This window comes from Balearica regulorum, chromosome 3 (assembly GCF_011004875.1).
Source record: "Balearica regulorum gibbericeps isolate bBalReg1 chromosome 3, bBalReg1.pri, whole genome shotgun sequence".
Taxonomy (NCBI): Eukaryota; Metazoa; Chordata; class Aves; order Gruiformes; family Gruidae; genus Balearica; species Balearica regulorum.
The window spans coordinates 27,612,080-27,638,198 of NC_046186.1; the positions used below are offsets into that span (position 1 = coordinate 27,612,080).

At 36.0% G+C, this 26,119-nt stretch overlaps 1 protein-coding gene and 1 long non-coding RNA gene across 2 annotated transcripts in view; one reads left to right on the top strand and one right to left on the bottom strand.

Moving 5' to 3' along the window:
- Nucleotides 1-26,119, top strand: part of LOC142600928 (uncharacterized) — a 637,768-nt gene that overhangs the window by 536,147 nt on the left and 75,502 nt on the right. The window lies entirely within an intron of this gene.
- The window catches only part of COL21A1 (collagen type XXI alpha 1 chain), a 117,476-nt gene that overhangs the window by 41,000 nt on the left and 50,357 nt on the right, over nucleotides 1-26,119 (bottom strand). Inside the window, exons 11-17 of the mRNA XM_075747377.1 lie at nucleotides 16,304-16,357; nucleotides 15,365-15,418; nucleotides 12,763-12,816; nucleotides 11,906-11,959; nucleotides 10,260-10,313; nucleotides 10,127-10,180; nucleotides 6,257-6,310 (exon numbers count right to left, since the gene is read on the bottom strand). Of these exons, the coding sequence (XP_075603492.1) occupies nucleotides 6,257-6,310; nucleotides 10,127-10,180; nucleotides 10,260-10,313; nucleotides 11,906-11,959; nucleotides 12,763-12,816; nucleotides 15,365-15,418; nucleotides 16,304-16,357 (378 nt within the window). The remainder of the gene's footprint in view (nucleotides 1-6,256; nucleotides 6,311-10,126; nucleotides 10,181-10,259; nucleotides 10,314-11,905; nucleotides 11,960-12,762; nucleotides 12,817-15,364; nucleotides 15,419-16,303; nucleotides 16,358-26,119) is intronic.

A 26,119-nucleotide genomic window follows, 5' to 3' on the forward strand; every position in this document is an offset into this window, starting at 1 on the left:
TCAGTCCAGACTGAATTCAATGGGAACCTTTCCATTGACTTCAATATGCTTTGAATCAGCAAATATGCTGTCATGTCTTATATCATCTTTGTCAACTGGGAATAATAGAATAGTTCAGACTAGTCTGCCTGAAGTTCAAGAAGTCTTTAATTACCTGTTTCTTTACAGCACCATTCTCATATTTATCTTCTTAATTGCAATTAACTCTGCCAAATATGTAGTACGGACTGAATTTAGTTAAAATAACTTGTCAGTCAGAACAAAGAAGATAACCTAGGTTGTAAATAAAGTCTGTTAAAAATACATACACCTAAAGTGTACCTAAAAAGTTATAATTGACGGGAAAACCTGCATTCAGTCTAATAAATGTGGTGGAGCTTACAGCAAGCACTGTGTAATTAAAGAATGACTATTGAAAATATTGTGCTGTCAAAGCTGTCATTTCCCCCTTCCTCAAGTGGGATATAAGACTAACAACATCTGTTATAGTAGCTCCAGCAATCAGAAAGTCATCAGCAAGACTCTGCCCTGTTTACTCCAACAATTCAAAAATTAGAAGAAGAAATATAGAAACAATCACTAAAAAGCTAATTCAATTAACCAAACCTACCTGTAAAGAAATAATGATGTGTGGCATACGCCTACCGAAGTCTTACTGCATCAGCTGTTTATGTAGAAAAAAACACCCACTTAAATAACCATTTCACTTTACACATAAATGTATTTACAGGTCAATGTCAGAATTTTCAACGAAGAAATTAGGTATTCTTTCGAGACCTGCAAGACATCATTTGCTGAGCAAATAGTAGTCCTTACTTCCCTTATGACTGTAACTCTGACATCTTTGAAAAGCAGGTGTTCAGAGTTCAGCTGCTACTATCAAGGCATCTCAGACTAGTAAAAAAGCATGAATGTTAGATCTGAAGCTAAGAATTTTGATAGACTCACACCAACGAGTTTGCTGAGTCTCCTGATCACTTTTCTCTTAAAGACTGACAGGAAATAATTTCTTCTAAACATATTACTTATAAAGAGAGTGCTATTTTATAGCAGTGCCTACTTTAAGGCAATATGAAACTTGAATGAGTATTTCATACTCTATGAAACATTTTCATAAGTATTAAATCCACACAACGCATGATCTTTTGAGCACTGGAAATACAAAAGGATTTTTATGCTTTAATCTACTGAGAGATTAAAAATAGAAGAACAACAATAATTAGACTAGGCACATTAAAAATAAACTAAGTAACACTTTCAAAAAGAAGGATTTTTTTCACAAGGCCTATTGCATATATATACTATAGAGTTTTTAGGTTTGTTTCTAATTGAAGTATTTCATAACTCAGTATATAAATGCAGATATAAAATATAAATGTTGAGTAAACAACATCTTATTAACTAAAACTGGTACAAACCAACATACCATGAACATAAAGTGCATCAAGCAAAGCATATCGTTGTGATCACTGAAAAACACATTTGTGCGTACATATGGTGTAGTATTGCACTTCCACTTATCTCAGCCAGTGGTCATCATCTGTTTCATTCAACACTAATACACTGTGCTGCTCCTTCTATTTGTGAAACAGGAAGACAGGACTGACAAACTATTCACACATGATGCTGCGTTCTCAAATATTGTTACCAGAAACAACTCTGCAAATACAGTTGATAAATATGACCACTAAAAGTACAAAATCTGAGGGGGTTTATTTAGTTGGATAGTAGGTTTCCTCCTAAACAGACTAGCATAGCTCTTCTACTCTACTGTCTATTGCAAAGGTTTTGACTGTGAATTTTAAATTTCCTTCCATGAATAGTTTGAAACAATTACCAAGTTTTGCATTGTTCACAGTCCCATCCTATTCCACAGGTAACTAACTGGCTACTTTCCCTCTCATACGGTCTACCTAACTTAACCAAGTTAAATGTACAGAAATCATGTTAAAATTACTTTCTGATTCTATTGTAGACTTGAAGGGGGACTCGAACACCTTAAAAGTTGCACATCTCATCTAACTATATTAGACAATCTTATAAAAGATGTTCCTTTTTACACACCATTCATTCATTTCACATTTTTTCACTCAAATATGATGGTTGTGGTGTTAATATTTGTCTCCTCAGTAATTCTCATAAGAATGTACACATGGCTACAGGCAGAAAATGGTGCAACTAAAGTGAAAGAAAATTTTGTTGCAGCAGTGAAATAGATGCAAAATATCATTTTTCAGAATTTCCTCAATTCTCAAAATATTTGCTCATTTATATATGTCAATTTATGAAATGACAGTCAGTGATATGTGCAAAGATGTACTGAAGAAGAAGAAAGTTCATTAGAATCAGTTACCTTTACATTTTAATAAGTAAATACCATTATTTCCTATATTATTGTGATTGGCTGCCAAGCATGTGTTCCAAGAACAGGATGTCCAAGGAACATATTGTCAGTATACAGATAATACCGCTGCTAGTAGCTCTGTGTTTTGTGTCTGTTTTTTTCATAGTTTCCTATGCAAGAAAGACAAGAGAGGCAACACTGAACACAAGCCTATTTAACAAGCCATCTTGCCTCACGGTGTTGCACTGTAAGGTTTCCACTAAAGCCAATTTGTTCGTAGGGAAGAGATCTAGAAAACTGTATAATAAGGGAGTGGGGGAATATTACATGGCACACAGAAGAAAAAAATACCAAAAAATTTTTTGTTCTGCATACCACCATATAACTAAGGCAGGAATTTTCTTCCTTTAGGTGCTGTTTCTATTAATCTCAGCATGGCTATAGATGCAGTAGAATTACATTAACTTTAGGTTTGCTTTCCAAATATACAAGCTACCTGGCTATACCAGTTTCTATGTTTTATTTTAAAGATTTCTGCTTTATGAAGAAAAATACAGCAACTTCTGTTGGAGATTTCTATATCCTCAGTGTATCTTGAACACATTTCAAAAAAGAATTTTGCTACCATACCGTAGCATAACATATACATTTTTCAGAGAATGCATTGATCTAGATCTGACATTCCTAATGCCGTTATAAGAGATCAGTTGACAAACCGGGAATATTGTGCCAGTAACAGTGGCAGTCAGGTCAGAAGCTGAAAGCCGTGTTATGCTGCTATCGCTGGCACAAATGAGGCCCCATCTGAGGTCTTGTGATGTGACCTAAATATCAAGAGCAAACTCTACCACTTTAAGTGTTTGCAGCTGTATTTCTGAAAAATATGAGTTCTGGAGAGTAAACATGAGCCGTTGCAAATGTTCAGACATATTACTTGTAGCAGGACAGCATATGCTAGGCCTAGAAGAGTGTTATAAATGTCCTGCCAGCTTCACCCACAAGAACTCACTTCAGAGTTCCCATCTGCATGACTGTAAACACAAGGAGAGGTCTAACACAACTTCCACTGAAACCAAACTCTGACAAAACTCTACCTATGTTAAAAAGAACAACCAGACTGAAATTAAGCTCAAATAAATCTTGATTTATTCTATCCTTTAGACAGTTGGACCCTCAAAAAAAGTATTTATCAAAACAGCCTGTCATCAGTAAGATACATGACTAGTCATTAAACTACTCAAGTGACAGCATGACTGCACTTGGAGCATGGCCTATTTTTGTCATCAGTAAAATGAGCTTGATTACTAGCTTTACTAAATGCTACCTAAATTATTCTGTCCGCACTCTCAAATGTTTTTCTTACACAGAGTTGGTAGGATTGGGATGGCCTGGCTAACGTAAGTTCCAAATAGTATTATTGAAGGAAAACAACCACATCACTTGGAATTATTTACTTAGCTATACAACCTACTTTTTCCTGTTCATAAATTTGAGGATTAATAAGAGTAATAATATACCAGAAAGTATGTTGTCTGGAAAATAACCACACTTCAGAAGCTGAAGGCAAAACGAGTGCGGTTCAACTATGCTCTCCATCCTAGACAGTTGTCTCTTAGATTTTGTCTCAAGATGCATTTATTTCGCAACAATGCTCTTTTTATTTGCTAAAGCAAGAGGGATCATAAGATGGCTATTTTTAAAAAGACCAACTTACTTAAAAAATTAGGCCATGTCTAACACTAACGTGGCTGAATGGAAGAAATAAAGTTTGTTTGCGGGTATGTTTGTGTGGGTGGGGTATCCATGCAACCTGCTGAGTTGTCCCAGGGCCGCAGTTGCATCTGGCTGGTTAATGATATGGAGTCATACAGCTTCAACAGCATCATCCAAGGCTTGTCTTGAGCTTAGGCAGCCTATTTGGCTATCACAGGGAGGGCACAGGAGAGTTCAGTCCCTCTAACCCACATCAGTGCCCTAACTACTAGGGTATCTCACCAGAGAAGATCACACTGAATTGCACAGAAGAGAAGAGAGGAGGTGCTTCCACGTTATACATCAAATACATGTTGGAGGAACAACAGAAACAACAGAAGCAATATGTTGCACAAGACACCCCTCTCAGCCCCACAATCCAGCTCACTTTCCATCTGATGAAGGCCAACTTCATCTATAAGTCTTCTTCTATATTATTTTACGGTGATTTTAAAATACTTCATCGTGATTTTAATGTCTTAAATCTGCCATTTCATTTCTCTTTAAAGCAAAAGTGTGGGACTTAAGTGATGAGTTTACATTGCTTTTTAAAATGTTATATTGTGAAGCATTTATATTCTTTTAAACCAAAATATGTTTCCTTAGTAGATATAGGTAAGACTTAACTAAAGCTATCAGATCAGAAAGAGAGCTGCTGAAGTATTAAATACTTAGTTTTCCCTAGGTCAGAAATGCCTTCTCCTTCCTATTTTTTAAATTAATTTAAAAAACCCAAACACAATGACTAACATTTTTTCTAAAAATGAAAAGAAACAAAACAAGGCTAGGGAAAATAACAGAAGTCTTGTTATTATATCAACACATATGTTATAGTGTAGTAACCAACAACATACCAAAATGTCTTCACTTGTATTTTATGGTTTTTAATTACCATTCACTTTCAGTCTTTCTTACATCTGAAGATACCATAGATTGTAAAAGGTTAATACATCTCACAATTATTTGGGGCAGAAAAAGAGGAAAAAATAAAGCCAAGTGAGGAATTATGTGTGTTCTTCACTTAAGCCAGCCAAGCAGGAAGAAAGTCTCTTGGGAATGATTGCCCAGTGTTTTGCAGTCTACTGACAGTGTTTTTATGAGGTTTTGGTGAATATATAAAAAAATCTAAATGAAACAGCTTGAGAATTTTTCAGCTAGGAGTGTTATTATCTTATCTCCTCACTATCAAAACTCTCTACCAGATTTCAGTACCATATAATACATGTCGCATCTCGGTCTTACATTCAATACCACAAAATCTTCTAAACACCTAAAGCTGTATCTCCTTATCTTACAATTCAAAATGTAATTCAGAATGTAATTCATCTGGAAGGCTGTGTTTCACAAACTGAGCTCCATTTACTTCTCTTGGTCTGCAGAAGAATTACTGATGGTTTAAGACAGCTGGCTCTCTCTTGGCACTCAAAGCCTTCAGCTATTTCCACAGATACCTTGGCTCCTCTGCTTTACGCAAAGTCTGGTGGCCTTAAAGAGCCAAACAAGGAAACAAGGAGGACAAAGCCTAGCTATCACATAAAAAGAGGAGGAAAAATGAGCTGCCCTGAGGAGCTGCCCAAATACCAGCAGAGGAACAATGTCTTTGGAAGCAAGCAAAAAAAAAATGCAGAAGCATGTTCTCCAGCTAAGCAAGAAGAACAGAGACACAGATAACATAGTGTAACAAGATGCAAGGAAGTAAGAGACCAATAAAACTGGACAAAGGAGACGAAGTGGTAGACAGTGAAAAAATAAACTTAAAAAGTGCAATTAACAAGTATATGAAAGAACATACACCATATTGCAGAAATGAGTTAAAAACACCCAGAATCTTTCCTCATGTAAGTAACTATCAATATCTAACCATACCATCCTATCAATAAGAAACAAGTCAATAATGAGACAATTTTATAACTTGTATACAAATTGGCATATAACAGCAATATAGTTAAGAATCTTTTAATGCATCTTTGACTTTAAAGCCTTACTTCATTTACTAAATCAAAATCTAAAGATAAACACCAGAAAATAAAAAAGCACTTTTACAAAAATGGATGTATCAAACAATTAAAATGAAGTATAGCATCCTTCAACTGAAAAAAAAAAAAAAAGCAAAACAAGTAAATCAGTATATAAGCATATGTCATCAATTTAATCACTTACAGGCTCTCCTCGATGCCCTTCTAGGCCTGGAGATCCAGGCTGTCCGACTTCTCCCTTTAAAATGGAAAAGACTGTTAAACAGAATATTAAAAAAGACTTTCCTTTGCATAATAAAAATAATAGTAAATTATTATTTTTAATAAGTAAAATGTAAAACCAATACATATGATCAAGGCTTCATCAAACAAATATCTCTTAAAAACAGTTTCAAGCACACTAAGTGTTGTCAATCTGATATTACCTCATGCTGCATACAGCAGACAGCTGTCAAACAGTTTGCAAAAAGAGGTGACAGAGACAATTGTCTTTTGAATCAGAACAGCAATTACTGGTTGAAGAAGTGCATAAAAAAAGTAATAAATTGCTATTGTCTAATTGCTAGTACAACTAATAGTGTGAAAACTATTTTAAAGCGCTCCAGCAGTACCAGAGATGATCAAATCTTTATGTCCTTACTCAAAATATGTATGATACCAAAAACATTCTGAAAATGTGAAGAATAATTTCATAACTAAAAGCATATAAAACAAATCCAAAGATCAATTAATATGTATATAAAATAATCCGGTAATAATTAACTTAAAATTACAAAAACTGGATTTGAAGTAACAATGGGTAGCATCTGGGTTTCAAGCCACACTTTTTTTCCACATTCTTTCCCAGAATGAATATTGTAAGAAAACAGGAAAGCTCCAGCAGAAATTTCCTTCAAAGACAGCCTGTTTGTTACTGCTCTGAATTTGATTACAGACCCAGAATGAAGCAATGTTTTATAGCAAGCAGATGTTGAAGTCAAGCTGACAAAATGTTTGAATGAAGAATATGGCTTCTGTTAACTATTATATTCTAAAATGAATAAAAACTAATGAGTATGTCATATTTTTGTACTACAATAATTAAGAAAATAGTCAAGAAAATGTCTTTCAGTTTAAATGTACACACATCCACAGACCTAATATATTGAATTATTTGTATGTTGTGTACAAGCATAAAACCAGATCAAAATACTCTCCAAATTCATGCTTTATCAACGTAATACTTCACTCTAAAGGACCACCAGTGACAGTTAAAATTTTATGTTAAAGAACTGCAACTATTACCAGTCCACGTTATCAAATACCAGAGAGGAAAAATCTAATATCCAATTATTTTTTCTGCTTTCTATAGTACCAGAGAAGGAAAGTCTCCACCAACTTAGCAGAGGGGTGTGTATGTGTATCTAAATCTATATCTAAAAAATAAGGTAGGGTTCATTTGAAACAAATTTATGTAGGTAACTAAGCTCTTATCACAGCCAACACAAGTCTAATCAAGACAATTGATGGAGGCTTGATTCAGCTGACCAGCCACCAGGACCTCAATTTCATTGCCCACACATAGACATAGGTCATATTTGAGATACCCAAGGGGGTCTTGTCTGGGTTCCTGCTCCCATTCCAGAAACACATTGTCTTTCCATAGGACTTATACCATATTTGTCAGCTCCCTTAGGATGTTTTGGACACTAACGCAGCTCAAATGCACCAGATGCTTTCATGCAGACAACTAAAATGGTACTTACAAGTCTGCCGCCTTTGAGCTGATTTGCTCTCCAGACTCCACTGCCATTACTGGTTAGACCTCCATTGACTTTAATGGCAACATAGGTAGCTGCTACGTTCATAGACAAAACCCTTAGCTGAGTGTTTTAAGAATGTCTGTTAAATTGTCTTTTTGCCTGACATTTGCAAGTGTCAGAGACACATGCTTTTGTAGATATATATTAATAATGACAATTTGTAGGCATGCATCAATGGGATTTGAAGATTAAAATTAAATGAATGTAGGGGTATTTAAAACTAAACCAAGTAACAAATAAAGAAAAAGTCCGTCAGTATCGTAGAAATAATCTGCTGTTGATTGCTAAAGTTAACTTCACAAAAATAAGCAATAAGAAATTTTTTTTTCCATAATTAAGATTTACAACTTCTTTTACTAATCTATTTTAGGGGTATAAACTTAAGGGCAGTAAAAAAAAAAGCAGTACACCAATTTGACATAAAATAAAGTTATTCCATCACCTTTTAATACAGTCTCATTAGGACTTCCAAAGAGAACAAGCAAAATAGGAAATACTGAGTTTACCTACCATAAAAGTTAAATTTTATATGTACTTTTTAAAGGCTGTTATTTTAGATGTGTTCTAATAAATTTTTGAATTGCAGGATGCTTAGTTATACATTTAAGTTGGGCAATTTTTAGAATAACAGTGCTGTAGTGTTGTATGTAAGTGATAACTCCCCCCTTTAACTTCAAATTAAGATGTCTACATGTGTTTTTCTACTTGAAGTTGTCTAGAGATACATTGGGGATCTAAGATCTCATTACAGTGAACAGGGGCTTGATTCAGTTAACTACTCAAAAATGCCTGGTGCTATTCAAGGTGCTCTAGGGCAGCCAAGGCTTCCACAATGGGCTGGCAGGTACCACGTACAGGAGACCTGTGTCCTTGTGAACTGGCACTTACAGGTCACCTGGGGTGCCCAAAACCAGCAAATAGGACTGCAAACCTATGAGTGATCTCACAAAAGTTTTATCTGTTAACAGTCAGAAGCTGAATGACTTTGAGGCTCCATTTACTATATTTACTAAGAGCTTGATTCAGTTGTTAACACATAGACATGTAGAGCCATTTCCTGCTGCAAACAAGGGTGAAAAATTTTTCAGTCGAGGATGGAACAAGTTGCCCAGTTGTGCAGTCTCCATCCTTGGAGGTCAAGACCCAGCTGAGCAATCTGGTATGGATTCAGTGCTGTCCCACTTGTGAGCAGGAGGCTGGTCCAGAAGAAGCCCCAAATAAAGTCGCCTCCAGCCTGAGAGAGCCTGGGATCCTAGTGGATCCACCTTGTTGGCTGCCTGGAACTGTTTAGGTCTCTCATAGGTCTTGTGTCATATCTCCCTGCTGCAGCAGATGTCACAGATATGCCATGGTATCCCCAACTACTCTAGACAAGCATGGTCACAAAATAGAATAAAGACCCAGATGTCCAGCTACAGTAATAGGGATTTAGACAAATGCACTTAAAAGCACATTTGCATTTTTAGACGTTGAAGGAACATTAATCTTGAGCAGCCCTAGATCACTTCATTGTTATTATTAAGAAAAATATTATAGAAACAAAGCTGCTGTTAAAAAGCTTTTTTAGATCAATTCAATTGACCATTTACATCACATATTAAAAACTTTTCTTTTCCTATGAACTTAAAACTGATACCGCTGAAGTCCATCTTTTCACAAATTAGAACAGTGCAAACAACAACTGGGTAAACAAAATGTCCAGTGAGCTCACAGACTGCAATACAGAATAGAAATATCACATCCTGTAGTCTTTTTTACTGTAGTCCACTTGAAAAACTATTCTAAATTAAATATAAAGGGCACTGCACAGCAAAGAGAATATGAACATAAACAGAATCCAGTACTGAAGGTATTTTCCCCTAACTTTCATCCAGCTCCCTTCAAAAGCAATAATAATGATCAGATTACTTCCTTCTTAACTGTACTCAACAGGTATGTTCTGTAGTGTATGCATGTATATAAATTTCATTAACAGATTCACAGAGTTAGAGAAACACAAACAGGACAAGGGAGAAAAAGTATAAACAATCTCTGATGATCACTAATACACTCTTAGTAAGAGCTTTGCCCCTGCTCACAGATGAACCAAAATCAATGCAATCTGTCCATTGACTGCTGTAAACTTTGGCATTTCCCAGTAACACACATCATTTTAACTTCCAGTAGTTCTCCACAGAATAAACCGGGTATATTTAGATCAACAGCAATGCTATTAAAGACTTGGCAAGATATGAATATACATTTGTACATACCTTGAAACCAGGACTTCCCGGTAATCCGTCTTTCCCACTTCTGCCAGGGTCTCCCTGTGGCAACGGTTAAACAGTCATCAGTAGGTGAATTAACAAGCAAAAGTTAAAGGCAGATTGTCTTCACAAAACTTACGGATCGCCCAGGCAGTCCTGGAAACCCCGTATCACCTTTCTCTCCTTTTGAACCCTGAGAAATACAGCAAACAAAAAGTAGTGCTCAATGTTTATGCTGCAAATTTGGTACATATAACCTATGATTAATGTATGTTCTTTCTTATTTTGAAAATGTATGGAAGATCTGTTTCTTTCTTAACACAGGCAGTGGTCAATTAATAACAACCCCCTGTTACAGAAATGTAAATATACTCTAAAATACAGACTCTCTTTCAAATAGCTTAAAACTCTAGACCGATAAATACATGAAGAAAACATAAGGACAGGTGAAAATGTAACTGTTAACATTGCATGACCAGAATATGTTCTCTGAAATATAAATATTTACATGCAAGCACATCCTGCTTTATATAAATTACAGATTAAAACAGCATCTCTCTTCCAGGCCACTACCAGTCTCACTCCATTCATGTGCTCGTCTCCTCACACCCCTTACTCCTCTCCCTCTCTCCATTTTGGTTATATCGTTCATGTACATTTCTATGTATTAAAAAAGCACAGACTTCTTTGCAATTTAATTACTCCATACACCCCATATTAAAGGCATAGACATATTTGCAAAAAATATATTTATAAGCATTTTGTGATATGTCAAAATGAATTACATCGATCCATTAACAGAAGGATGAAGAGAGTTCTCAAAATACCCAAATAAGCAGAGCATGAGTTTAATATTACTAGACGTAAGTATATCCAGTAACTTCAGTGGAATTTTTTCTGTCAGGACTGCAGAAATAAATTCTCTGTGCACACATCTATTATAAAAATATAAATGATATTGTATTGGGGGCAGGTGCCCAGGGGCTGGCAACGGGGGCTGCAGTGTGGCTGCTGTGAGGAGAGGCCGGGGCTGCCCTGTGCCAGACATGGCCGGTTCCAGCCGGCTCCAATCCACCCACTGCAGGGCACAGCTGAGCCCCGCAGCCAAGGTGGGGGTGTCTCTGGGAAAAGTTATTTAAAAAAGTGCAAAAACATGACACAGGCAAAGTAAGGAGTGAGGGGAAAAGTGAAACAACTCTGCAGACACCAAGGTCAGTGAAGAAGAAGGAGGGGAGGAGGTGCTCCAGGCACCAGAGCAGAGGTTCCCCTGCAGCCTGGGGAGAGGACCATGGTGGAGCTGTGGCAGCCAAGCTGCAGCCCATGAAGACCCCATGCAGAGGCAGGTTTATCCTGAAGGACTTCACCCCATGGGAAGGACCCATGCTGGAGCAGGGGAGAAGTGTGAGGAGAACAGAGAGGAGCCTTTATAGACTAACCACCCCACCCTGCTCCCCATTCCCCATCCACGAAGGAGTAAAGTTGAGCCTGGGAAAAAGCAAGGTAGGGGGAAGGTGTTTTAGTTTTTGTTTCTCACTATCCAAATCTATTTTAGTTGGCAAAAAATTAGATTAATTTTCCCCAAGCCTGCTCATGACAGTAACTAGTAGGTGATTTTCCTGTCCTTATCTGGACCCACAAGCTTTTTCCCCTCTTATTTTCTCCCCCTGTACTGTTGAGGAGGGGGAATGAGAGAGTGGCTGGGGGACATCATGCAGGCGGCCAAGGTCAGCCCATCACAGATGCCAACAACATTTTGCTTAATTTTATGATTATAAATTTGCTTGCCTTTTTTCCATATATTCCTGGCACTCCTTGATCTCCTTTAGGACCCCTTTCTCCCTAGACAAAATATGTGTGAATAAGTTAATTTTTAAAATAGAAATAGTTATATACAGATACATATACAGAGTATACATGTATAGCAGCCATAAAATAAAGCAGGCAAAGAGCTTCATCTGATATAAAAAAATATGCTCAAGACAGTAAATGCAAATCTTCAGTTTTCCAAGGTCTCCTAGAGGAAAAGCCCAGAATGTCCAACACTGCTGGTGAGACAATCCACAGCTCACAGGCTTAATGCGTCTATTTTCAATGGAAGGCATTTGGAATTTCTGGTCACTTCAATATAGGTAAGTACCTAAGTGAAAATTCAGCTCTTTGAAAAGTGCTGCACTCTTTTGACAACCTTATTTGAAAGTTTAAAACACAAATTTGGTAAAACTAAGAAGTAGGTTCAGTTGACTACTAACACGAAAAAGCAAAAGATATGGTTGATGATGTTTTGGGGAACATACTCGTGAAATAAACTCACTGGGTTAGACCAGAATTATCCTTCAAAAGGCTGTCACTCAAACTGAATGACTTCAGGAAATTATTTTTTTAAATCAAAGTTCAAAGTAATTAACAGAATCCCGCAGAACAGAACAAAAATGAAAAAACAGGTCGTTTCCGTTGCTTGATATGTATGTAATGAAGTCCCATGGCATGTATTTCCCTTCAATTTCAGCATCATATCCATTAATTTTATGTAGTTCATCAAATGACTGACGTAATATTGTATATAAACTTAGTTTTCCTTTTAATTAAACTATAGACCAAGCTGAAACACATGAATATTGTAAGAAGAAATATTTAATTTCAACCTTTGGTGCTGGCATCCCATGTAATCCAGGAAAACCAGGTAGTCCGCGGTCACCCTAGAAGAGCAAACATATTTTAAATTCTTTTATCTAAAATAGTAGTAATATACTATAATAGCATTCATATTATCAATGATCAACAAATAGTGGAAAGACATATATCAACATATCAACTACGTAACATTGGTATGCTGACTGATGAGAGTTTGTTGATCTTTAAAAAAGATATATAAAAGAAAAAAATTAATCACTAAATTTTTTAGAATAAATTTTACTGTAATATCTCAACAAGGCTTATGGAGGTTCAAAAGTAGCAATTTAGCTTTTACAAGAGGAAAAAAGCTTTGAAAAGAGCTTGGAAAAATATCTGTAGGAGCTGTGATAATTCTACCATCCATTCCTAATTCCCGAAGAATAAGGAGATTCCCTACATTTGGGATGGCTTCCCTCCTACCTCTTACTGAAAATATCAAAGACCTACTGACCTCATCAAATTTCTCAGCAGCTTACTGTGGATGAGTAAAGTATTAAAAAAATAAGGTATTAAATACTTTCTCTAAAAAAATAAAATGAAAACAAAATACACTGATAAAACAACTTTGGCAATTTGACAAATGAGTTCTCATTTCAGTGGAAGAAAAATTCCACTTTGGTAAATGCAGTTGGCAAATGAAAACACAAGCCAAAACATTGATTCTTTTTATTGTCCTCACAGGTGTCAAATAATCAGGACTTGCAAAACTTTTGCTATCGGTACTAAAGATATTGATCTGACAATATGTCTGTAAGCTCCCTTGAGCAATTACAACAAAAGGCTAAATTATAACTCGGCACTACCTGACTTGAAACAATAAAAACAAGCTTAGTTGCCTGTTTCAGTAGACAGGATCTACTTCACTCAGGACAAAAGGCCAATTGACAAAACATTTTTGGACAATCACAATGTTTTTCCTCTGTTAATATCTAACTTTATATTGAGCAATATATTTCAATTTGTTTAAGGTATTTCAATCATAAAGGAGGAATAATATTTCTCCTCAGGAAGTTATTTTATATATCTCAAGTTCTAAGACAAAGGGTAAAAGAAAACATGTCTCAGTGGTATTTATCAAACCCACTCATGTACAAGCAGATTTGGAGAGCTCTGTCACATATTCACAGATGACAGGAACACGACCACAGGAATGACAGCTTGTCTGTTAATGCTATCAAAATATCTCTCGACAAATAGATATTGAAAACAGGCAATGGAATGGAGTTCAAAAAATCAGCAAAGCTTATAAAATAAACACTTATGCATCCATTGCTTCTTAATGAAAAAAATGTAGCCTCAGTTTCTGCTCAGAAGTGGTAATTCAATTATTGGATAAAATAAAACACTTGGCAATGGAAACAGTTTGAAATTAGTTGCTACAGAAACTTTAGAAGCAATGGGATGAAATTAAGAGATGAAAATTTGGACTGAATCATCAGGAAAAAAATTCTAATGGCAAGACCTATTTTACAATGGAAGAAGTTTTCTAAAACAGTGGTGGAAGCCCGATTTCTTGGCATATTTTAAACAAGGCTGGACTGAGCATTAGGAAATATTCTATCTGTCACAACCCTGCACTGCCAGGAGAATAGAGCTTTTCATCATCAGTATCTTACTTTCATCACATGGCCCAATACTGACTGATCAATTAGATTAACATCTAAGATCAATGAGATTAAGATACCTAAAGCACAGAACACATAAGCACATTTTTCAGCTCTAATCATACATTTGAGAATTCTGCTGAACAGTGATGAATTTAAGGATCTGCTTTTAATATTGGGAACTTGAGAAGAAGGAAATTCTACAGTAAAATCCATTTGGAAAACAAGTATTTGTTTTACAAAAAAGGCTTTGAAGTTTTAATAAACCAAAAACAAAATATGTTTTTATCACAATGAACTTAGAACTTTTCTGAACAGTGGGCAAAAGTGTGAGAGCAAGGTGGACATAGATATTTACATATCAATAAGACTTGCCAATAGCCAATGACTAGTTTATTCACTGTGTATACAGGAGATCCAGATTCAAGTTTATTCCAATTAACAGAAGGGAGTTATATATAAGCTTCCATATCTGTCTGCAGCTCCAAGCTACTGGCTACACCTCAGGTAGAATTTTTCCACAAAAAGCTTTGGTTTCAATTAGTCAGTGTTTTCTGATAAAAAGTGCCATCCAAAAATTCCTACCTAACTCATCTGGATGCTCACTTATAGAGAAAAAGGGTGAAAAGAGATAGAAAGAAACCATTCTGACAGATGTCTGTATCGTGTTTCCAGGTACCCATATTTAGATGTGCTTTCTAAATATAAATTATTCAGTGCAATAAAGGTGTTACTGTCAGTGCGAAAGCCTATATACACTTTATTAAATTAAGCAGACCAGACTCAGAACTGAAGTAACATTCTAAATAAAGGATTTTTATTCCTTCTTTATTACCATTTTAGCAAACAATTCTCACAGAAGCCTCATGTGAAAATATTGATAATTGTACAACCAAAAATGATAAATGGTAAGAGTAAAATCTTTTATTTATTACTGGACGTTTTTTGTTTGGGTTTTTTTTTTTACCTTAGCCCCATCCTTCCCTGGCTCTCCCTTGATACCTGGTAAGCCACGTGGTCCCTACAAGAGAAAAAATGAAAATCAGCTCAAGTACTAATACAATTTGATACAGAACAAGACACAGAAATGTACTACAACATGACCCAGGGACTGATGTGTCAGCTGGATGATCAGAACATTTTGGTAACTGGATACAAAAGCATGTATGGATATGGCACACTATCATAACCCATGACTGGGGAACACCAAAACAATTCTTTGCTCTAACCAAGCACCACCCCAGGAAAAAAAGGACATCACACAGCCTGTACTAGTTCAGAGATGTCTCCTTCCTTTCAAATGTCCATCAGACAGCCTTCACATATGCCATGTTGAAGGCTCACTTTTGGCCCCTGCATGCTCTCAGATATTTAATTCAACAAATTAGTAAGTCCTCAGCTATCCAGCCAGACTGGATCATGCCACAAGTAAAATACAGCACTGATTTCCAATAACTGTCCCAGTAAGGGTTACTAAATTAATACAATGAAGAAAGAAAGAATTCTCCTCCATCAGTCTGGGCTTTGTCTGAAATCTTCTTTTGGACATGTGACTTGTGGGCAATCAATCACCATGTCAAGGCTTCAGATCATTGTTACTGATTCACAGAAAAATAGAAAGAACTACTGTTTGGCTTCTGGATGAGGATGAAAATGTCTAAGCACCAGCTAAGTCCTGCTCCTACAGGCCTTACCTAGCAATGATTAGATTTGTGGTCTATTTGTCAGCCTACCTACGAACCCCAAAGCCATGTGAGTTTCAAGGATGGCCCCTGACTTCATGCCATCCCTTGAGCCCTTTTCATTCCCCACACCTCAACTCTCAATGACAAACAATGGATATTGGGAGAGAGTTGGTGGGATTTGTCTCAGATTTTCAAATTCTAGGAATGAAACTGAAACTTACTTGAACCCCTGGAGTTCCAGGGATACCTGGAGTTCCTGCTGATCCCTGATATCCCTAAGGAAAAGAAAACAGGATTTGTGACTTTTCATGAGTTATATTTACAAATTTCCAAACACCTATTTAAGGAGAAAAAAAAATCCTCCTGGTTACTAGAGAATTGTCACAACGCTGCCATTTTATTTCACAGATTTCAGTAACTGCTATCACAGTCATACATTTGAGATTTAGATTTCAGCTTTCATCTCTGCATCTGAAGTTTCCAGTCTCCAGACTTTATACTAAAATCCATTATTTTACAATTTCTGCATGAGAATGTAACATATTGGTTTATTCCCCATTGGGGGGGGGGGGGGGGGGGGGGAACATACACACCTTTTTTTTCCCTCTCTCGCTCAAAATAGCTGAAAAATGCTAGGACTCTCAGAGGCTTACTTCCAGTTACAGGAATAAACTTTAACAAATAAGGCATGTTCTAATACATTATGCAGCTAGTTTTATAATATCTCTAAAAAATAAAAATTCCATTCTCAATACTAAGCACTTAGCTATGAACTTGAAGGTATATAACAGGCTATGCAAGTAAAAAAAAATAATTTGAATGACTGGGACTAAGAAAAGAAATACTAAATAATTCATGAGTTGAAAAGAGAATTTCAGGAATGCTTTACTAGAAATCAACATTGGCAGAACAAGAGAACCTTTACAGAACCCAAAATACATGCCTGAGGTGTTTTGGTAGATTAAGATTGAATGAGTACAGCAAAGATAGCCAGTTTTTATACAAAATTAACAAGTGCTTTAGAAGAATCCTTTAACAGAGGCATGTAACCAAAGAATAGGAATTTCACCTAGCTCCGTTAGAAACATGTCATTGCAATGGAGAAAATGAGCTACAAAAAGAGGGGTGGGGTGTTGAGAAACATACAAAACAAGAAGACAAATTGTTCTATAAAACTCTGAGGCTATTTGGCTCAGATATTTCAATAGGCAGCCCAAACTAAATTTGATAAATCCCATAAAATGGACTATCCAATTTCAAACACCCAGAATTTGATCTTGATTTGAACTGAAAGAACTAATAATCCTATTTCTAAATGAGTTTCAGTCTTAAAACTTAGCACAAAATTTAATGGGAGGATTTCCACACCAATAAAAAGGAGCTAATAGAACCTTTTCAATACAAGAAAGGCAATGTGTATATCTGATTTCTTCTTAAAATCAGTCAGAGCTTCCTGGGAATAATAAACAGAGCTAAAATTATTTGCTGGGTTAGATACAAGAGAGTACTTGCTGTGCCCTCTTCCCAAAAGACATTTGAGCAGATGCCTGACGAGCCAGCTGGTAATGTTTAGTATAGAAGTAAACAGAATTCTAGGCCTCTGTCATACATGGATCCTTTATCAAGCATTTCACTTTTAGTGCTCAAGGCAGTTCTAGCAAAATCAGCTTTAACTGTAAATGGTGTAGCATTCCCAGATTGCTTATAAGCGTCCCGGGTAGCTGAAACAATTCACCAAGCCAAAAAAATGCCTTTAAAAGTTTATCCTTCTATTTAATTTCCAAAAAAAGCAAAAAGTTTGTATGACTTCCTGTAGGACATAATTCTATATAAATAAAACTTTATTTCACATTTTAGATCTCTGAAATGCAATTTCCCTTCCTTCTCCTTCTAACTGAGTAGGGGAAGAAGTAGAGGAGGACAATTTCCTAGTTGAACTGAATTTCAAAATTCACGAGATGAATGGATGATGGCAGAAGAGTTTTCAGCTTACCAAACTGCATATTTAGCTCAAAGCTAGATCTTGTAATGTGATTTCAAAGCAAATCAAACACATTGTCAGCGTGTTTGTTTAATAGAAAGCCGGAACAGAGAAGATTCAAAAGGAAAGTCACAGAAAGTCACAAAAATAAGAATCACTGTCTGGTACAAATAACATAGCAATTGTTTGGACAAGTTAAAAACACCTCCTCTAAATTATGAAAACCAGCTTTCATAAAAACTGAGCATGTCTTTGTATCACTACTCCTTTTGTAGTAGGGATCAACAATCTATATGCTAATGCCTACAATTTTTTAGCACTAAAGGCAGCTCAAGTCCTCTTTCCCTAACCTTAAAGCCCTCAGTAGGACTATGTATGTGACATACATACATATGCTCCAAGAACAGCTGTGCCATAGCTAAGATTTTATGTAAAAGGGACAGAAGTGAAAATTCCCTTTTCAATTGACACAGACAACTTCAGGACTAAAGGTTCACTTTCAAATAAGGTGAAAACACTGAATTTGCCGTCAAAAAGAATTATTTTTATTTGGACTTGGTCTTCTCTCATGAACTTTTCAGAGGACACACAAATGGTATGAAAAGTATTATAGCTAACCTTGAATTTGATACTCCGTTTTGAATCCAGTTGCCTAAACATCGGCAACTCCTGCCTTTTGAGATTCCCTAGACACCCACCCAATGTTAGAAGATAGTGGCACAAAATATTTGGGAGACTTTCATCCTTTTGAAGCAGCAGCGTAGGCAAGACAAAATACTTTACAGCATAAGAATCCCACACCTCTTGGGGTATATTAGTTAAATATCTGTTGAATAATATGGGAATGTAGACACCCAGTATCTCTGTACACATGGAAACACTAAATGTAGGTGTCGTAAACTGAATCCCACCTATAATGTCTCATCAATGTTGTCAATCAGCACTACTCCATAGCACACTCTCATTCATTATTTTACATCAGTGCAACTGAAAGCAGGATTATACAAAATCTGCCTCTCAGTTTGTTGTGGGTGGCAATAGTACCAATAAATTTCTAGTGCTTGAAAATCTGTAAAGGCAAAGTGATAAACAGTAAGATACTGAGATGCTTAGTTTTGTACCAGATGGCTGGGTACTTAAAAAATTACAGATAGAATGTAACTTTGGAATTTAAAGAAAATGGCAATAATTTACAAATAATTCTATGGGAGAAAGTTGAACAGACTTCTTAGGCCAAAGAACTTACATAAAGGACACAGACAAATTAGCAATACTGTCATCGTCAGTGAATTAAGAGCCTTGCTGGCAAATGAAAGTTAGTTTACCTGTAAAGGAAAAAATTGAGCAAGAAGGTCATATGATAAGTATTAATTCCAAAGAACTTTTAGGTGCAACAGCAGAATAAACCTCAGAAGTATATATGCAATGCACTTGCATGCCTAAAGGACAAAAGTTCAGACAGCATTCATAGGTGTAGTACACCAGACATAATATAAAATAAAAGATGTACAGATAAGGCAATGACAACTGCACTGCGCACTTCCTTGCTGAAAATCTCTTGGAGTCACTGAACAACATAAATGACAAAGGCATAACAACAGGACTAGTTGGGAAAGACAAGGGAAAAGTAAACAAGCTCAGTTTGGCTAGGAAATAACCAAGGATCAACAGTAATGGTCTAAAGATATTTAAGGACTGTAAACACTAAGTAAACAGAACTATTTAGGGTGATGTAACTAAGCATAATGGAATTCAACTGCAAAAGAAAAATTTAACTTGGTGTTAGGAAAACCTCCTGAACAGAGAGGTCTGCGGACCTCTTATGGAAGTCCCTTGCAGAAAATCTTTAGTACATTTAAAGCACAATTATCTAAAGCATTAGAAGTTTTCAAACCCTTTACATAAAATACATTACATATTGAAGGACAAAACCTCTTACAGCTATTCAGACACGCACCCACGCCTACACTCAAATTTGCAGTCACACAATGACCTTCTCCCTCACTGGCAATATCAGTAACTAAAATCCTGTGAGGCAACAGGAATGTTAGAAAGTACTTGATGTATTTGAATGAAGTGGTTTAGCTTTTCTCTGAGAATTTGTTTATCATCTAATGATTTTGCCTCAGGTCCATCTTCCTCCTTTTCTTGAGCTTTTTTCCCACCCCCAAACAACCTTCTCTAACACCTCCCTATGCCTTGTACTCATCTGCCTACTGCTTGTCTTTTTCCTGCCCCTTTGGACATGTGGATTGGTCAGGTGGTCCTCTCCAGCAGGTCTGTTGGGAGCCTGTGCCTTACTCCTTTCTCTGGGACTTCTTTAAGCAGTGGTAACACAGGAGCTCAGAAAGTGTCATCTCCTCTCTCCTCCCTCTGTTAAATAGCACAGCCCTGTAGAGGGACTTTCTTGTGGCATCTGCTTCTGCAGGCTGCCAGAACTGTCTCTGCAGTGAAGCCCCTCTGTCTACACATACCAAAGCATGAAAATGAAGAGCAGATCCAGCATTAGATCACAAAGGTAACTAAATGTAGCTGTACCTCAAAATTTATGTTGGAGGATATAGACTCCTGATCAAAGATTTGTAATCACGTGAACATTATTATGGGAAAAGTATAGAAAAGAGTTTTCGTTGCCTTGTCTGTTGCCTTTTTTGCTTTGTTTTGGCCTGCTTAATTCTTTCTCCAGTTTACAAGATTACACTTCCTTCCATTGGCTACTCTGTCATCTGCCAAGGCTTTCACAGGTCAGAGCTGCTAGCAGTATATTCTACCTGAGCATGATATTCTGGGCTCCACTACCACAGAGGAAAAAAAAAAATAATAAATCCATCAAGATTATTAAATAAAAGGTCATAAATCCAGCTTAAAAAGTTCCCGAGCTTCAGACTTCTGGGAGATGGGATGATGTACCAGGGGAGTATAACTTCCTGCTTGCTGCTTAGATGCCCTTATCATCTGCCCTTGGCCACTGCTGAAGATGGTCATATGGTCTTTTGTCCAAAATGTACAGCTGTAGGCAACACAAATCAGCATCAGGCATCACCCTGATTTCAAAGTAGTAGGTCTCAGTGAAGCCATTACATGACTGTATTAGTCAGAATGTAGCAAACGTATGTCCTCTAAGAATGACAAGGTCACGGTGTTACTGAGGAATACGTATTTTTCTGGAATTCAGAGCAGCATTTTACAGATGAATTATCAACTACGTCTGTGAAAGTTTCATGAGAAAAGTAGCTGCAGAGTTTATATCAACTTAAATCCCCAGACAAACCATCCAATAGCACAGGTAATCCTATGTATACATGACACTATTACCCATTTTTATTCCAAAAGTACTGTTGAAATAGCTGGCCATTGCCATTTTACTAAGTTCATCATAAAAGATTTGGCCTTCAGTTGGTCACTAAATATTATTAAACTCTATGTAGTACAGCTATGATAATGCTCTACAGTTTTTTGAAAAGAAATATTGGAATGATCAGAAATTACTTATTGTGTGAGGCTTTTGATACCTTACAAACTCTGTATCTGGGTATATCAGTAAAGTCAATCTCACCAGATTATTTTTAAACTGCTTATTGCTTGTGGACACTGCAAAGAAAAGGTAAATGGTTCCAAGCTTTCATGAATGAAACTAGATGGAATTCTAGAAAATTGTCCAGATTTGCCAGTCACGTGGTTCAAAGTTCAAAATTGGCAAATAAGTGTATTTTTTCATTTCTTTCAGCAGACCGATAACCTCTATTAACCAGAAGTGATCACTGCATAGACTCTGTTCATTTGTTTTTTTCCCCTTGAGTTTTTCCCCAGTACATATGAAGTATCCTTGCAAATAAAAAATGGCTTTGTGACTGTGCAGTCAGGGCCAGCAACAACTCCAGCTGCTTCTTTCTGGTGAATAATGCCCATTAAAATGAGTTCCAGTTGAGATTCGAATACTATTTTTACCCTTGTGCTTATTTACCAGTGCTATTTCTCCTGACAAGACAATTTAATCAGGTCCCAAATAACATTTTTGATTGAAAAGAAATATATTTTCATTCCTTATTATGCTTCTCACTTTTGTACTTTTCTCCAGTTACTTCAATTGATCTTTTCTGTATGTATCGGAGTATGGAAAATAAACAGAAGTGGTAATTAAAGGGAAAAAACAGAACCTATAAACAAAACTATTTAAAAAAACCATTAAAGAATGATTGAAAATAAGTCATGTTTATGTTCACTTCCCCAAATAGTACAGCAAACAGTTTTACTGGTTAACACCAGGTGAATAATTGTTTTTTGGTAATATTGAAGATATTTGTCGGAATTGTTTTGAATTCTTCTCGACTAAAACTAACTGTAAGTATTACAACAAACTAACCAGCCCACAAAACATAAACTAAATTTTCTTTGATGTTTTACTTTAAAAATCAGTTACATATAGTAATATAAACACATGCCTAAAACCCTTCTGAGAGGAAGAAACATTTTGTTGACCAGTTATACTGTTCCAAGAAAATGAATACCAGATAGGCAAACTGGAATAACTTTAGAGAAGAACATAAAAATGTGTTCGGGAACAGAAAAGACTGACTTTCCAGGAAAAGCTTTTCATGCAAAAGCCATTTGATTAAACAACACTGACTACACAACTACCTGTAAGCCTATTGTGCTGTCTGAATTAAGAGCTTGCTTTTCAGAGTTCCCCAGGGCATACAACTAAAAAGATTCATATGAGCAAAGTTATCTCAAACATGGAAAATCACTGACAGCACAGAAAATGTGCAAGTCGTATTAGCAAATAAATAAGTAAAACAGAAAGAAAAAGACAGCGAGAGGAATCTGTTTTCCTGAGTAGAGTATCTAAAGGGTCTCCCATCGTTCATGACTTAAAGCTAGCCTGGAAAGCACTCAAGAATCTACTGTAAGGAACAATAATGTACTGGCCAGAGCTGCAGATGATCTAATAGGTTTGCAATTATGTCCTTACAAAGAACAAGTGCAAAAAGCTACAGCTGATTTTTTTTTTTTTTTTTTTTTTTTTGGTAAAGGATTTAGTAGAATTTAACTGTAAGCACTTCAAATAACATGAACTTCAATCCAGCAAAATGGTAAAAATTGTCCTTTAGTGGGGCTTTTTGATTCTCTTCTAATTGTCTGAGATACTTTTGTTAATCTTTTTTATGTTCAGAAAATGCCCATCTATGCACATTATGACTCACAGGGAAAAAACCATAACTGCCAGATTACAAAGTTACAGAAAGACTACAGTATCAATTTATTTCTCCTTCATGATTCACACTGTTACATATTTCATTGCTTATGGGAAGATATATAGCATCGAAGTGGAAAACTGTTAATAAAAGTATGAAAAAGTCGTAACATTGTTTCTAAAACAATACTGTTGCAGCTGACTGGACAATTCAGAAATAAAGTCTTAATCTATTTTTTTAAAGAAAGCATGGAAACTAACAGTTCTCTACCAATATCCAGTCCATTCTGGCTTCATTAAAGCTTACACAATATCACTTGATTTTTCAAAATATCAGAGTTAGCTAGATTAAAGACAGTTCTGCTCTGCTTATCCATACTGCAAGTCTACTTCTAGCAATCAGCATGGTCAAACTGTGATGGACACCTTCTCCCATGCAACTCCCCGTTGAGACAGCTTGTATACCTGTATAGAAGAACAGGACTGCTCTTCAGAAGCTTAAGCACCATCAATGATCAACTGAAAAGTTATTCTGATTAGATCACACTTCTCCAACTCAGATTCCACCCATTCCTGTTTCAAAACCTGTATTTTCATGATTGTCTGGAATGAAAATGTAGTATTTTATAGCACTGACAATTTCAATCCAGATTGTTTTCTCTATTTCTAGTACCAAAAAACTTTGAAGAGAATACGTATCAAAAGCTGTTTAAGACAAAAGAAAAAGTATAAAAATCTTTTTATATCACAGGAAAAATGAAGATCTTTGCTTCTGGAACTGCTGAAAAATGCATGAAGTCAATGCTCTCCTGGGCCATCGGGGCCAGGTTTCAGTATACCAAGTCCCATATTTTAAAACAGGAATTTTCAATTTTTACAAACAATTGCATTTCTTGTTTTCACTGCCTATTTTTTCCAATCAAATGAACTCTGCTTCCAAAAGGAATCACCACAGTAGAATGAACCAGCTGCTATCCCTAAGAAAAGGCCAACACACAACTAAGCAACAGAATAGGAGAAATGTGAACATTTTATAATGTGTAGCATGGAGCTTTCGCTTTGTGACTGGTAATATTTATTACCCTTACAGCATGCTTCCAAGTAAGAATCAGTCTCATTGTTTCCATCTTTAGCTGACATAGAAATGAAATGTATTAAAAATTCTTAACAAAAATAGAACATTAAGTGTTTTTATGAAGCCATCAAAGTTGGTGGGTAGTGCCTCTTTAGCAAGAATAACATGCTAGAGGTACTAAAATTGATAAGCAAGGGCAGATTTGGGAAAGACTTGTGATTAGTTACAATATCCTCATTCATCTTTCCACAGGACAGAAAAATTACTAAATGAGTGAAGTTGAAAAGTCCAATCCAGACCCTTGTTGCCCTTCTCTGAAGTCTCTCTCGTTTGCGAAGTGTGGACCACAATGGCCCAAAATAACCTCATATGTCTTCCAAGTTTCAACCAAACCCATAGACTATTAGTTCCCCAGTCCATAATACAGTATTTCTTTCTTAACTTATTTTGTCTTCTCTGCTCTAATCCATTTACATTTTCTAATGTTTTGGTACATCTTCTTATATTTTTATTCTCAATAGTATTTGGGACTCCTCCCTAATTGTATTTTCTGTGGATTTGAAGACATGATGCTTACCTTCTCTTCTACTTCACCACGGAGATTTCAAAATAACACTACAACCTAAGTACTCAACCATAAAATTTAGTCCTCACAATAAGAATGAAAAGCTACAATGAATTAACAGTTTCTAGTATGTGCGGGCACTTTTCTTTTCCTGCTTTTGGTATCCAAGCAGAGAAATTATCCTCTTTTCAGAAGCAAATTAATGCTCCCAACTGTATTTTCCTTTTTTTTTTTTTTTAAATATAAATAAAATAGTTTCTAATGAATAGTAAGCAACATCAGAGGCCACATTCTTAGAAAAGAAACATGGGTGGTCAAGTCTCCCAGCTTTTGGCCTGCCTTAACACACCAGAAGCACATGCACACCACCACTTTGGTGATACAGAGACTGCAGGCTATTAACAAAACCTTCGTCAACAGAGAAGCTTGTCTGTAAGTATCTTAGAGGCTTCTAATTATGTTCAGAGATCTAATATATTTTTTAATGAAACCTTAGGCTATTTTTGTATATTAATTTGCTTTTATTACAATTTTATTACAATAAAATGTGTTAACCATGAAGACCAGATGAGCCATTGCCAAATCTGTCAGGTTAGGGATGTGTGTTATTCACCTACTTTCTTCCATACTTCACCATACATACTAATGGAATGCCAGCTTAAAAAGTAAAATCTAGGGTAAGAGAAAAATACATGTATTTTTATGATGTGTGTTTTAACACATAATTTTTAGAACTGCAAAATATCTATATTTTTAACACTGTATATGTATATCTACATATTTTGATGGACTACTTGAGGCAGCTAAAAAGAAATTAAATGAACCAAGCTTAAACACAAGAAGCAAATCACTAAAACAAAATAGACAGGATTTTAGCTGCCCTAAAGTGCTTTCTAACACAAAAATTCTTAAGCAGTAAAGATTGAAGGTCAGAAGGCAATAACTGGAGCAAACTGATGCAAAGACCAACAGGAGCACTCGTAGCCTGGTCTCTGCTTTACAACAGTGCCTAACTTACACTATCATATTTATAATATTTTAGCTTGAAACAAAAATACTATGATTAGCATATTCATAGAACTGTTACATTCAGATAGTACTTAAGTGACATTCACATTTTCAAAGAATGGAGACAAAATCACCTAAATTTGGAAATCTGGTATCAGTGGTATATGTTTTTTCTCCTGTTAGTTTTGCATTTACAATATATGACTAAGTTTTT